Below are 13,335 nucleotides of genomic sequence, written 5' to 3'. Positions count from 1 at the left end.
TGAGTAAGATGTATATACATTGGGATAAGTAACTTTAAATAGCAAGTTCAATGAATCTTTTTCAGTAGTGAAAGGAATGATTAAAGATTTTGGTATTTGAATTTTTCCTTGAGCATTTTGTTTCTCATTTCCATTACTGATTCTCATTAAGTAGTCACAAAAAGAAGATCAGTTCTTGCTCGCATATTTTCAGATAATTGTAGTTTTTGGAGTTGATTCCAAATTTTAGAACATAGTAAACTTTCACGGACAAAGTCTTCTCTTTTGCCACTACGAACAACAGATAGGGTTTGTCTGAAATCACCACTAAAAACAACTTTTTCACCGAAGAGAATCTTTCTTTCCATAAGATCTTTAAGAAGCAAATCCAAGGCCTCTACGATCTTTTTTTTTTTGCCATTGAGATTTCATCCCAAACTATTAATTTTGCATCACGGATTAAAGATGCCAATGAACTTTGTTTGCTAATATTACAACTAAAATTTCCATCAATATTTATAGGCAATTTAAATCGAGAATGAGCAGTGCGACCTCTAGGAAGAAGCAAGACTGCAACACCAGAATTTGCAGTTGCCAAAACTATAAACCCTCTATGTCTCACAGTAGCTAATAATGCACGATATAAAAAACTTTTACCAGTTCCACCAGGACCATCAATAAAGAAAGCCCCAGTTTTATTTGAGAACACTCTTTCAAGGATTATATTGTAAGCTGTTCGTTGTTCATTGTTTAATTTATTTGTCAATAATAAATCTTCATCACTAACACTAATATTTCTTTCAAAATGTACATCTTTAGCTTCTTTGGCTATAGTAGATACTTTTATTTTTTCCGAGATAAGTTGAAATTCATTAATATCACGATCCATTGAGTAAGGAATATCGTTAATATTATTTAATACTTTATAACAAATTTCTTGTGAAGATAGATTTGCCTATTTACTATAATCATCTGACATTGCAACTTTAAATTTTTTTCACAATTCTTTGGAATTATTTGGATTACAATATGTTAGTAGGACAGCAAACAAATGTCTTAAGCTAGATGGCATTTGATAACCAACTGCTTCTGACATACATTCTATTAAATTATTATCGCATAGTAATAGTTCTCGTTTTTCTGCAGATTCTCTAAATGTATTATAAAATTCACCATTTACTGTTAACAAATCTTTATATGATTTAGGTCCTCTTACATTAATTAGAAGTAATCTTAAATAATATCTTTCTCCTTCAGTTGGATGACATGTCACAACACGGCCAATTGCATTTCGTTGTTGACAACGTGTCCACATTTTATATGTTGTTGACCATACAAAATATTCAGGAAACTCTCGATATAACAAATTTAAATTCATAGCTTCTTTATGTATTGTATTCATCATAAAAAATTCAGTTAAAATATTTTTCTTAATCATTGGATTATTTATAACTTTGCTAATATTATCGGTACTTTTGAAAGAAATAAGTTGTTATCCATCAAAGATGGAGCTGCAAATGATAGACAGAAGGATTCATTTCACTAATGGGAAATCCAAATATGCGTCATGCAGTTTCAGGCGGGGAAACCCATCGCTGATTGATACTCTTTTATTTCATCTATTTCTACATTTGTGTTATCATCATGTAGACGGAATGTAATTTTATCATATTCTTTACATATATATTTATAAATATATTTAACAATTTTAATATCAGAACAGATTTCTACATTCATATGGCAATTGAATTTACATAATAAAAATGAATTGTAAGGAACAACCCATGAATTATCAAGAAGGTGGTCTCCGATTTTTATACATTTTCTTGTATTTCGTCGCCTATAAATTGGATGAATTTTTGCCTTTACATGTTTGGTCAGAAAATTTTTTTGGATATTTAAATTTACAGGAACCTTTTTTTTTTTTTTTTTTTTTTTTTATACAAGGACATGCTGGATTTAATTTCCTACAAGGGCCATGTATCATGTGTAGAGTAACAAGTTCAAATAAATTTGGATTTGTTTTAGAGTCAGGTAGCTCTGCACAAACAAATTGATCATACGCTTCTGGTGTCAATAATTTATATTTTTCCTCTAGTATGATAAGAAAATGAGCATGAGGAAGTCCTCGTTTTTGAAATTCTATTGTATACATAAATGCTGTAACTTTACCAAATATATGCTTTCTTAATGTATCCTTTTTTAATTCTTCTAATTTTGCTCGGAATATTCGGCAAATCAAATCAGGTCTGTTTTGAACTTCATCCGTTGGAAGTAGAATTTGTTTAATTTTAGGCCAAGAAGGATCGTAAGTCATGGTTAGAAATATATCAGGTCTTCCAAAACGTTGAACTAAAGTCATAGCATCCATATATCGTCGACGCATATCTCTAGTTACTCCTGTGAAACTAAGAAGAATTATTCTATACTTTCCTACTTGAGAAGCTTCTCTTTCACCACGGCGTGATATATCAAAAAGTCCTTCTAACACATTTGTTCTAAGTAAATCTTGATTGAACGAAGCGAAATCAAGCCTCTGAGTTTCAATTTTGATCCATTCATCTACAATATATTGTTGGAGTAATCTATCTGAGTGCAATATTATATCTTCATCATCTCTTATTTGAAGCTTATAGCAATAATATTCACGACAAGAAATCACATCTCTTTCTCGTTTACCTTTTCGCAGGATGTCATTTTCTAAGTTTAGAAATCCATCAATTGAAGTCATATTATTTACACTAGGTAATTGTTCATGTTCACAATATATTTGTGTTGTAGTAGAACTGGCTGTAGGTTTAATTTTTTCAATGCCACAGTGCCAACCATTTTGTCCGTAAGAAAATAATAATGGATATTGCAATGGATCATAACAACCATTGTAATAATTTACCAATTGACTCTATCACTTGTTGTCTATATTCGTATATAGGGTGCAGAAACATAATTGTTGGCATCTTGTTCTACCCATATTCCTGCAACCTCTGATGTAGTTGGTAAATTGTATATTTGTTGATTAAAACCAGCATCATATTTAAATGCAATATAGAAATCGAAAAGTTGTGGAATATTTATTAAAGATTTTAAAAATATTGAGTATGGATTCATGTTTAATATTTCCATTAACTTTTTAACAATATATTCATTTAGCTTGTCTGAACATGTCATTCGATTTTCAACTCATTCTCGCTATCAAAGTAGTATAATTGCATATTTTTTTCAATTTTCATCACTTGGTATCAAATCATTTATGAAATGATACATTTTTCCTTGAACTCGAAATGTATAAATACCTTTGTTTCTTTGTGATAATTCCTTATCATAAGCTACCCCAAGAGATGTAAATGCAAATATGTTATTATATGTTCTTATATAAGTTTAAAAGTGTTTTGATTCTTCAATATTTCCCAGATAAAGACTCATTAATTCGGTAGGAAGCCGATGATAAATTAGCTTGATAGCGCCTTTGCCACAACAAAAAAACAGGTGGTTCGTATTCAATTTTTCTTTCCCGATAAAAAATATATTTTGGAACAGATTTTAACATGACATAATTTGTAGATGTTTGTGTCATAGTTGAGTTGTCATTATATTGTTCAGTATTATTTGATGTTGATCCTTGCTCTAATTGAGGTTGTTGCTCAATTAAGCTAATTGAGGTAGCACCAAATCGTTGGTAGGTACGTTCAGCTTTACTTGTTCGTGCTTTAGCTAGTAAAACTTCTTTTTTATTGGATTGCATTATTTTATATAATTCACAGTGTCTAGCTTTTTTATCCTTATGTGCTTTTTCAAAGTTTGAATGTGCTTGTTTATTTTTATTTAACATTGCAATATTAATTTTCTAACAGTGATTAATATAAGACAACATAGCAGTTAACATATTAGTAACATGAAAGCAAGTATAGAATCACAAATATACAGTAGCTATACAAATTTGAAATTACACTGAAAACATTACCTGCTAAATGGAAGACTATATAGCAGCACAAACAAAGAGTTCGCACATAAAAACTGTAATTGTAAAACAAGAAAAGGAACATTAAGATGTTTATGTTTCACTGCTATGTCATATCAGGGGAAACCAACAATTTGTTTCATTAAGAACTAAGGGGCTTGCACCAACTTTAGGAGGTAAGTAATATCCAATAAACAATTTCATTACAGAGATGTTTGACTATATAAAGAGTTATGCAGCGAAAACAGGCATTACGATTATGGCATGAGAGAAAGCATCTATTCTTTGAAAGAAGGGCAACAAGAAAAACCAAGCAATACAATAGAAAGTTGAATAAAGCATCTGACAAACAACCCAATGGCTTCCTAGGAATTTATCATCAAGACAATAATGTAGCCCAACTTTTGTTCTCATTATGTAGAACCTACGGGTTCAGTTCGCGAAACCTAACTAATCAATCTCGTAAATTAATTTTTGAGGCGAGACTAAATAATTTAGCACACATCAATATGAAAATTCAACGACCTTTCTTGTTCTCCCTCTAACACACAGTATACAATCATGACAAAATAAAGCATGGTCAATACATCACTGTATAACACCAAATTAATCAATAGCTGTGGCATTTAGTTTAGGGAAACATTTCTAAGCAAACTCCAAATGAAACCCAAATAAGAAATTGTTATAAAGAGATTAACTTACACATGATTCTTTGATTCAGGCCTTTTGGTTCAGTCACATATAGTAAATGTTTTAGTGCACAGACTACACTTTTTATTTGGACAAGACTGCATTTTCTACTCTGTAGAGTAAGTTGTTATGTGATCTTGCTGTACAAGTACATTTGAAATTTTTTTTGCTAATTCACACTTCTTATTACCCTTTGTTTGCCTTCACTTTCTATTGTGTTCAAAATCTCCTCTCCATATAACTCTTCTACTGTCATTCTATATTGATCATCCCGTTTCATTACAACATCTAAGCAATTAAATAATGCACTGTAATAGAATAACAAGTCTATTAACTAGTTCACGAATACAAGTGCATTCAAATTTGCTTCTAGTTTTGCTTCTAGTTCTGATACTACCATTAATGATGGTTGTAGCTGTTTTCCAACTTTCATGGTTGTTTCTAAATAGTTGAATTCGATTATCATTGCGCGTAGAAAGAATGCTGCGTGAATTACTACCCCTTCATCTGGTTCTATGTAGAAACGGTCCTTGGTTAGTTGGTTTCTAGCTGGTAAAAAGACAATCTTGAATCAGGTTCAATAGTGAAGAGTCCGCGTAAATTAGCTTTCGAGTGATGCCCAAATGCTCGTTTTTAGTTGGTTATCTGGATTGTTGACTGAACTTTAAAGTCTATTTAGTTAAAGGCAATTCCACGAATCACCCCTCCCCTCCTTGCGCTAAAAAGGGAAAAAAAAATTTAAAAAATTTTTAAAACTTTTTTCTTATAAGAAATAACAAACAAGAATTAAATAATGAATTCATTTACATTGACAAAACAATCATGAAAATGAACGTGAGCAAGACTGCAGAGCTTGTTGAATTACGTTTTGAACAATACTTAAATATTTAAACACGTACTTAAGTAAAAATTAGCACTTAACTGGATGTTTGATTCACACAAACTAAAAGATCATATTAAAAAAGGTTAACTACTAAAGTTTGATTTAAACTAATTTAGGATTTACTCTTTCTTTAAACTATTACAGAACCCCCATAGAAAAGTTATTGAATATTCTCAGACATAATGTCAAATACCTTTATTGCACAAAGTTTTCACCTTTCGTAATCATTTATTTAAAAAAAAAATGAACACACAAAATTTTTTCCAATCACTTTTTGTTTACACTCCACACTCATATTCAACTTAGCTACATCTCACTGATACATATAGTGTACCAACAAATCCAAGAAAAAAACTAAACCACATAATTAATTTCAGTTTCAACAAAAAAAGAAACATTTTTCTTCTTATCTTTTTACAAGATTTATACATAAATCACAACATGAAAGCTACAAAACCATTTGAATGAACTGAAATCAAAGAGTAGATAAAGAAAAATTCATAACAAATTAACTTCACAACAGATCCACTTTGTCAGATCCAAAATTATATTTGTTCAAACATACCTGACAGAGCTGGAATTGAGATTTTTTCTTTACCGATATAGATATAGAGAGAATATCACAAGAATTTTTTTTTTACAGAGCATATAAACGATAATATTGAAAACTGGAATGGTAGACGTATTTAGTAATGGCAATGCTGTGCCATGTTTCAAGACATGTGTGTGATAGAAAATTTATTAATATAAAAAAAGTGATAAGTGTGTGGTAGCAAATTTGTGATTGGGTAGTAAATAATAAATATCAAGTGGTTATTCACTTACCAAATTATCCTTAGTAGATATAATAATGATATAATTTTATTTTTTTTCATGTATAGAAAAGCAATAGAAAAGCAATTGGGTCGAAACCAACATTTCTATTGTATAGAAAAGAAAAGAAATATTTTACGGATACTCAATATTTTATTAACTAACTTGAGATAAAACTACTTCTATTTTTTTTTCTTCTTCTCGTCTATCATGCTCGCTCTGACTGATATTTTTGATTGGAACAAATATGTAGATTTAATTTCCTTATGTTTTCTCCGCATAGCAAAAAGTTGAACCGGTATGAGTCGATTTTCACGAAACAATATCCATTGTTCACTTTTTAAAATTTCATTTATGGAATTACAATGAGTATGTTATTGTAATGTCTATAGTTCATTTTGAGATCAATTATTTAAAAATAACCACTATATCGACCTAAAATTTCTCTTATAAATTTGAAATTTCAGGACAGTTGGTTTATGCATGCTCTAATGTGTCTATTTGTGAATTTTCCGTCGATTTATTGGGGCCTTTCTCGAATATGGACTTACTCAAGATAGTCTAATGGGCCTAACAACGGATCAATCGTGTGTGATTGATCCGATTGATCCGTGAAACAAGTACGACGTCGTACCTAAGTTCTCTTAGTCTACCTTCGGGTGCCTCGTTAATCTGTAGCCTGGTTTTCTAGAGCTTCGTTCCCAATTTCCCCTGTATTGAATAACCGAACAAACCCTAGCCGAATTCAGACGCCATAACCATGACGATCCGGCAGCTCCTAAACCTAGCACGCCGGTCCCGTAACCTCACCACCTCGCACTCACTCCGACGTCTTTCATCGGCTTCCGCCGCCGTCGCCGCCGACACACCATCCACTTCTCCGGCCATCGGTCCACCACCTCCCGATGCAATGATCTACGATCGATTAGCTGAAGAGGTCAAGCAAAAACTCAAACGCCTTGAGAATCCCGATTCCAGATTCCTCCAGTACAACTCACCACACCCAACCATAACCGACCACACACCAGTCCTCACCTTCCCATCTACGCGCGTGACTACACTGCCATCAGGTCTGCGGGTGGCGACTGAGACTAATCTTGCTGTTAAGACGGCAACTGTTGGGGTATTCATTGATGCAGGGTCAAGATTTGAGACTGATGAAACTAATGGAACAGCTCATTTTCTCGAGCATATGATATTTAAGGGTACTGAAAAGAGGACATCTTGGGAGATGGAGGAGGAGATTGAGAATATGGGTGGTCATTTGAATGCTTACACTTCCAGAGAGCAAACAGCTTACTATGCTAAAGTGTTGGATAAGGACGTACCTGTAGCATTGGATATCTTGGCTGATATACTCCAGAACTCCCAATTTGAAGAGAAAAAAATTGAACGTGAACGTGATGTTATCCTTAGGGAGATGGAGGAGGTGCATTTCTGCTCTATTCTTTGATCTCTGAATATAAAGATTGACTTTTTATTGCTCCCTGCCTTGTTAATGATTGCCTGCATGGTATATTATATTTGTCGTAATATAGGACATTCATGGTACACCAACTAATAAGCCTATTCATGATAAATTGACTAGTTTTATGCTGATCATCAACCTAGATGCCCTTATTGAACTCACGTAGGATAAGAACTCGCACAAGCCTGTTCTAAAATTCAAGATCACTTACATTCTTGTCGAGTTCCCTGGATGCTAACAGGTTTTAACTGTGCTGTTATATCGTTTTTTTTTTTTAACTTTCATTTTAAAGTTCCTTTAGTTTCTTCTGTTTTATGGAAGTATACGGTCCATTAGCAGCATTTGAGTACAGCTGCAGGCGAGTAGGCATCAATATGCTTTACTTATTAGTTAATTAATATCTTAAGATTTTCTTTAGGAGTATTGTGCTCGAGGGACTTGCCCTTGTTGATACAGTGCAGTATTAAGCACCAGGTAATATCTCTGAGCGCAAAATGAGAGATAATTTCTTCAACCTTTTCACTGTAAAAATTAGTAGGGCTGAAAATGTTCTTGCAGCTGACATTATCACTCCGATCGAACTCCTCCAACAATATGAAGTCATAATGTTTTCTTTTTTTCCTATAATCTTGGCATTTAAGTAGAAGGGAGATAAAGAAGTTATATTGTTCGAATCCTTAAAAAATGCCACTGGATATATTTGTATCTGACAGTGGTTCAACGATATTCTTGCAGGATCCAAACAACATAGACGAAAAAGTACCTAGCTAGATAGGAAAAGACACATGTTAATAAAAATGGGAGGGATATCAAGAAAATAAAAGGAAAAGAAAAGGAAAAATTAAATGTACTTGTACTAGATGAGAGAAGGGATTGAATTAGTCCCCATATTAGAAGGATCTAGCCAAGCACCATTCCAAGAAAGTGAAGGACCAGATGAATTAATAATTTGTTCATGAATCTGATGATTTAAAAGATCCATTTCTCTGCTTTCAACTTGGTGATCTCATTTCCACCACCTTCATGAACATTAATATTGTTATTATTGTTGTTATTGTCCCCCTTTGACATTTGCAATTCCTCATAATTAGGAGCCAAGTTGTGAAAATTGTTACCATTAATATTGGACTTGCCCTTGTTGATACAATGCAGTATTAAGCACCAGGTATCTCTTTATCTGAGAGGTTAAGATAAATGAAATCAAATGGCCGTGCATTAAACTCCTGCTTGACCTTACAAAAGAAAGGACATTCCTCTTTACGAAAACGGAAGAGAGGGAATTCCACAGAACCCAAAAGTTACTCCTGTAGTGGGTTGATGAAATGTATCCTGTTGTCCAGATCATATACAACATGAAAATTAACAACCAGCTATTTTTTTCGAATAAACAATTGAGCGCTCATATGTCCGATTGTTTAGTCTCAATATTTTGCCTTTTCTTAGTTCAACTCGCTATTGTATTGCAGCTGTGGCCTGTAGGAACTTGGCTTTCTTGATTCAAAAATGTCTGTACATACTAGAGCTAAGTTTGTTTTGTTTTCTGAAGTTGTATTTCATCACTATCTGTTTGCAGGTCGAAGGTCAAACAGAGGAAGTCATCTTTGACCATTTGCATTCAACTGCATTCCAGTACTCACCTTTGGGTAGGACTATTCTTGGACCTGCCCAGAATATAAAGACAATCACCAGAAGTCATCTGAAGGACTACATATCAACACACTATACTGCTCCCAGAATGGTATTTTCGAAATGATTTCATCTTCTTTTCCAATACCTGCCTTCCTTGTCAGATCAAACTCGATTATTTTAACATTATCATCTGCTGTCTGCACTCTCAACCATCTGTATGGACAATAAAAATAGGTAATTGTTGCTTCTGGGCCTGTCAAACATGAAGAATTTGTTGAACAAGTTAAGAAACAATTTACTAAGCTTTCCACGGATCCGACTACGGCCTCAGAATTGGTTGCTAGAGAACCAGCAATTTTTACAGGTTCAGAGGTGTGCCTAAATTATCATGGTTCTTTCATGGTGCTTTTTTTACCCCTAGAATACGGTTCTAATCCTGATCATTCTACCAAAATCAGGTTCGGGTAATTGATGATGACATTCCGTTGGCACAATTTGCTGTTGCTTTTCAAGGGGCACCATGGACTGATCCAGATACCATTCCGCTGATGGTAATGCAATCAATGCTGGGTACTTGGAATAAAAATGCTGGAGGAGGGAAACACATGGGGTGAGTTGTGTATCACTACTTTTTTGCAACTCTCTGTCATTGCAAGGATGTGGATGGATCTCCGTCTCATGATTTTTGATGGGATCTCCTATTCATTTGCAGTTCCGATCTGGCACAAAGTGTTGGCATTAATGAACTAGCAGAGAGCATGATGGCTTTTAACACCAACTATAAGGATACTGGTCTGTTTGGTGTGTATGCTGTGGCAAAGGTGAGATCTTTATCACCATGTCTTCCTTCTGTTGAAAAGAATGTGATGTGATGAGGCGTTACCTTATTTTCCGTGCATTTTCTTCCATCAAATGTAAAGTTTTTAATGTGTTGTGTCTGGTATCGTGGGGTTAGATATTCAAACTTACCTTTTATCATATCCTCCACCCGTGTTCTAATTCCACTGTGATCAAAATGGAGTTTGGATTATTGAATATGCTTAGAAAGTCTTCGAAACGTTATATTGGTTGTATGTTGCATGCGGAGTGATAGTTCTTCTATGTCATATACTGCTCATATTTTAGATTGATGCAGTATATATATTCTCTAACATTGAGTGTTACGCATCTGCTTAGGTTTTTTGAGATATTGTGGTTAGTATAAACTTAGCAGATCTCTTCTTTAAACATAATAAGAGATAGTTAGGTGTTGCTACTGTGATCTTTTTGACTGGCATATGGGTGTGAATAATTCTAGTTTTATCTCAAATGGATTCTTAATTTGCAGCCCGATTGTTTGAGTGATTTGTCCTTCTGCATTATGCGTGAGATAAGCAAATTGTGTTACCGAGTTTCGGATGCTGATGCGACTCGTGCTTGCAACCAGGTTAGTGTTAATGTTTAACGGTCAGGTCTAGCTGTCCTTTACTCCCTATTCTTTTGCTTTGTTTCTCACTTACCCATACCGGTTTGCAGTTGAAGTCTTCTCTCTTGCTTCACATTGATGGAACTAGTCCTGTTGCAGAAGACATTGGGCGTCAGGTACTATTCTGATATCAGATTATGTGGGCGTACACGTGTGTTAGTGTCATGATTGTTGTTTAGTCTTTTTTCTTTTTGTTACTCCTTTCATTTTCCTTGAAGAAGTGTTAGGGTTGGGTTGAGTCATGGTCCCTGCAGACGGAAGTTGCTTCCTTTCTCCCACAGTATTAGTTTGCTGAAGAATGTTCGGCACACCTCCATATATGTGCATACAAGAGACACAGAGCTGCTTCATGTACTTTAATCATTATACGACCGTAATGATTCTGAAGTAGAAGCCATAATAGGAGTGAAGAGGATATTTAAGTTGAACTTCATTACTCTTAGAACAGTTTTAGTTGAACTGTGCCAAAGCCTATTAATGTCACTGCGCTACCTTAGATGATAGCAACTGGTTGGTCCATTATTGCATTCTGAATTTCAATATTCCACAATGCCAGAAACATCCTCTTCACCACCATTACGGCTTCGACTGCCGATATGTCACTGCAACTAAAGATAAAATAAATGTGTGCTGTAAGCCATATCAGTTGCAATACACGAACCATATTTGGATCATAAAGTTCATTCTTGTGAGAAGTGTGACTCTGTGGTGCAGAACAGCAGTAAGAAGCGGCGTAGTTATGCTTGCTTTACGCATGAATAGATGAGAACAAAATGAAGGCTGAAAGGTGTTGCTGCCAGCTGGTAGTTGGTGAGAACAGCTCTTAACAGACCTTATAAGAAAAACTGGAAATGAAAAAGAATAACACGCTTAAACCGCAATCCCTTTGCTCAAGTTGAGTTAGGAAAATTTGTAATATGATAAGCCGAATGATAATTATGTGCCTTTTCTCTGGTTTTATGTTTGCTGTCAAGGTTCGAGTGTGTCATCAAGTATCTGTGTTTTGCATGAAGTGAACCATATTGGATCATCTGCTTGCTAGTGGAAAAGACCCCCAATGTGAAAGAGAAAAAAATCGATGTTTAATTTATGTAAGCTTGACTCCTTGGGGAATGGGGTCTGGTGATTTTGCAAATTAAATCTTTTTTCTTTGAATGTGCTGCTTTTACCGTCAAGAGGGTAATGCATTTTCCCTTTTTGCCTGCTTGCAGCTGCTCACATATGGCAGAAGGATTCCAGTCACAGAGCTGTTTGCAAGGATTGATTCCGTGGATGCTAGCACCATCAAACGGGTTGCAAACAGATTTATATTTGACCAGGTAAGGATTGCATAAACATTTGAGACTTGGGAGTGAGTCTATTGCTATGAAACAATCGGGTTACGCAAATTTCCTTTATCTCCCTTTCTGAGTTTTAACCCATTTCTGTTTCTTTTCTTTCTTTTGGCAGGATGTTGCTATATCCGCTTTAGGGCCTATCCAGACTCTACCCGATTATAACTGGTTCAGACGTAGAACCTACATGCTCCGTTATTAGGTGATTCTTTGTTTCGGAGTTGTAATGCATCACAATTACCCACCTCGCGCGACCTTTTTGTTCTTGAAGATATAGGTCTTACTTTTATATTTATTCTTCTTTCCTGCCTTTTGGCTTTGTAACGGTTTTTGTAGCTTTCCCTATAAAAATAAGCGGGCCTATATTCAATAATTTGGTTGTCTGACATTTTTTTTCATATTCTTTGGAAAAATGTAGATTGCAACGTCTGTCCACGTTGTTTTCCCTTATTTTATCTGCTCCCGTGACTGCAATGGGTCTTCATCCACAAGTTGTCTCTAGGTAGTCAGTTAATTTCCAAATCCAAACTTGACGAGGTAATTTGTCTAAAATAGACTTGGAAGAGATTTCCATTTTGACCTTTATATCTATGGAGATAGAGATTTATAGAAGCGAAATTAGTAAATTATAGTTTTTTTCTTATTTACCCTTTGTTTTCAAGTGAAACGCGTTTTTTTTTTTTTTTTTTGTAAGAACACTTCTCCGATCGTTGCCTCTTGTAATGTTTTTGGGTCTTTCATGTTCGGATGGTCAAAACTTTTATGAAAATATTTCTCTCTAACAAAAAATGAGTTTCTTCAAAATGGAGAAAATAATTTCCTTCATGGAAGTAGATAGAATAAGCTTACAAGTGGGCTTTTATATTGATTGTGTTCTCTATATCTCATTGTGTTTGTCAAAATTATATATAAATAACTAATAAATTTGTCCGTGCAGTACCTTATTAGATTTATACTTTTTCCACACTCAAAAATTAAAAATAATCTCAAAATATATCTTGTGAAATCTAAAATTTTGCTTTAATTTTCTTCCAAAAATAAACTAATTAACCATATAAGTTAATAGATTCACCCCATTTGTATTTTACAACATTTAAAAACTTAATTAACAGATAA

At 34.1% G+C, this 13,335-nt stretch overlaps 2 protein-coding genes across 2 annotated transcripts; one reads left to right on the top strand and one right to left on the bottom strand.

Moving 5' to 3' along the window:
- Nucleotides 1–376: 376 nt before the first annotated feature.
- On the bottom strand, nt 377–868 carry LOC124896315 (ATP-dependent DNA helicase PIF4-like). The gene has a single exon (XM_047407873.1). The coding sequence runs from the start codon at nt 866–868 to the stop codon at nt 377–379; it is 492 nt and encodes a 163-aa protein (XP_047263829.1).
- A 5,939-nt stretch (nt 869–6,807) lies between these two features.
- On the top strand, nt 6,808–12,669 carry LOC107860467 (probable mitochondrial-processing peptidase subunit beta, mitochondrial). Its single transcript, XM_016705838.2, has 9 exons — nt 6,808–7,752; nt 9,365–9,529; nt 9,655–9,792; nt 9,879–10,030; nt 10,133–10,241; nt 10,748–10,846; nt 10,936–11,001; nt 12,097–12,204; nt 12,335–12,669. Exons 1-9 carry the CDS (start codon nt 7,084–7,086, stop codon nt 12,419–12,421), a joined length of 1,593 nt encoding a protein of 530 aa, XP_016561324.1. The 5' UTR covers nt 6,808–7,083; the 3' UTR covers nt 12,422–12,669.
- The last annotated feature ends 666 nt before the right edge of the window (nt 12,670–13,335 follow it).

This window comes from Capsicum annuum, chromosome 2 (genome assembly GCF_002878395.1).
Source record: "Capsicum annuum cultivar UCD-10X-F1 chromosome 2, UCD10Xv1.1, whole genome shotgun sequence".
In the NCBI taxonomy this organism is placed as follows: domain Eukaryota; kingdom Viridiplantae; phylum Streptophyta; class Magnoliopsida; order Solanales; family Solanaceae; genus Capsicum; species Capsicum annuum.
The sequence above is the reverse complement of the archived record's forward strand: the minus strand, read 5'-3'. Positions and strand labels throughout refer to the sequence as shown.

What these genes read in the sequence shown, in the direction of transcription:
- LOC124896315 (XM_047407873.1), bottom strand. Translation starts at nt 868, where the DNA reads ATGGATCGTGATATTAATGAATTTCAACTTATCTCGGAAAAAATAAAA.
- LOC107860467 (XM_016705838.2), top strand. Translation starts at nt 7,084, where the DNA reads ATGACGATCCGGCAGCTCCTAAACCTAGCACGCCGGTCCCGTAACCTC. An exon ending in GGAGGAGGGAAACACATGGG is followed by an intron (nt 10,031 to 10,132) that starts GTGAGTTGTGTA and finishes ATTCATTTGCAG; the next exon opens with TTCCGATCTGGCACAAAGTG. An exon ending in CAGAAGACATTGGGCGTCAG is followed by an intron (nt 11,002 to 12,096) that starts GTACTATTCTGA and finishes GCCTGCTTGCAG; the next exon opens with CTGCTCACATATGGCAGAAG.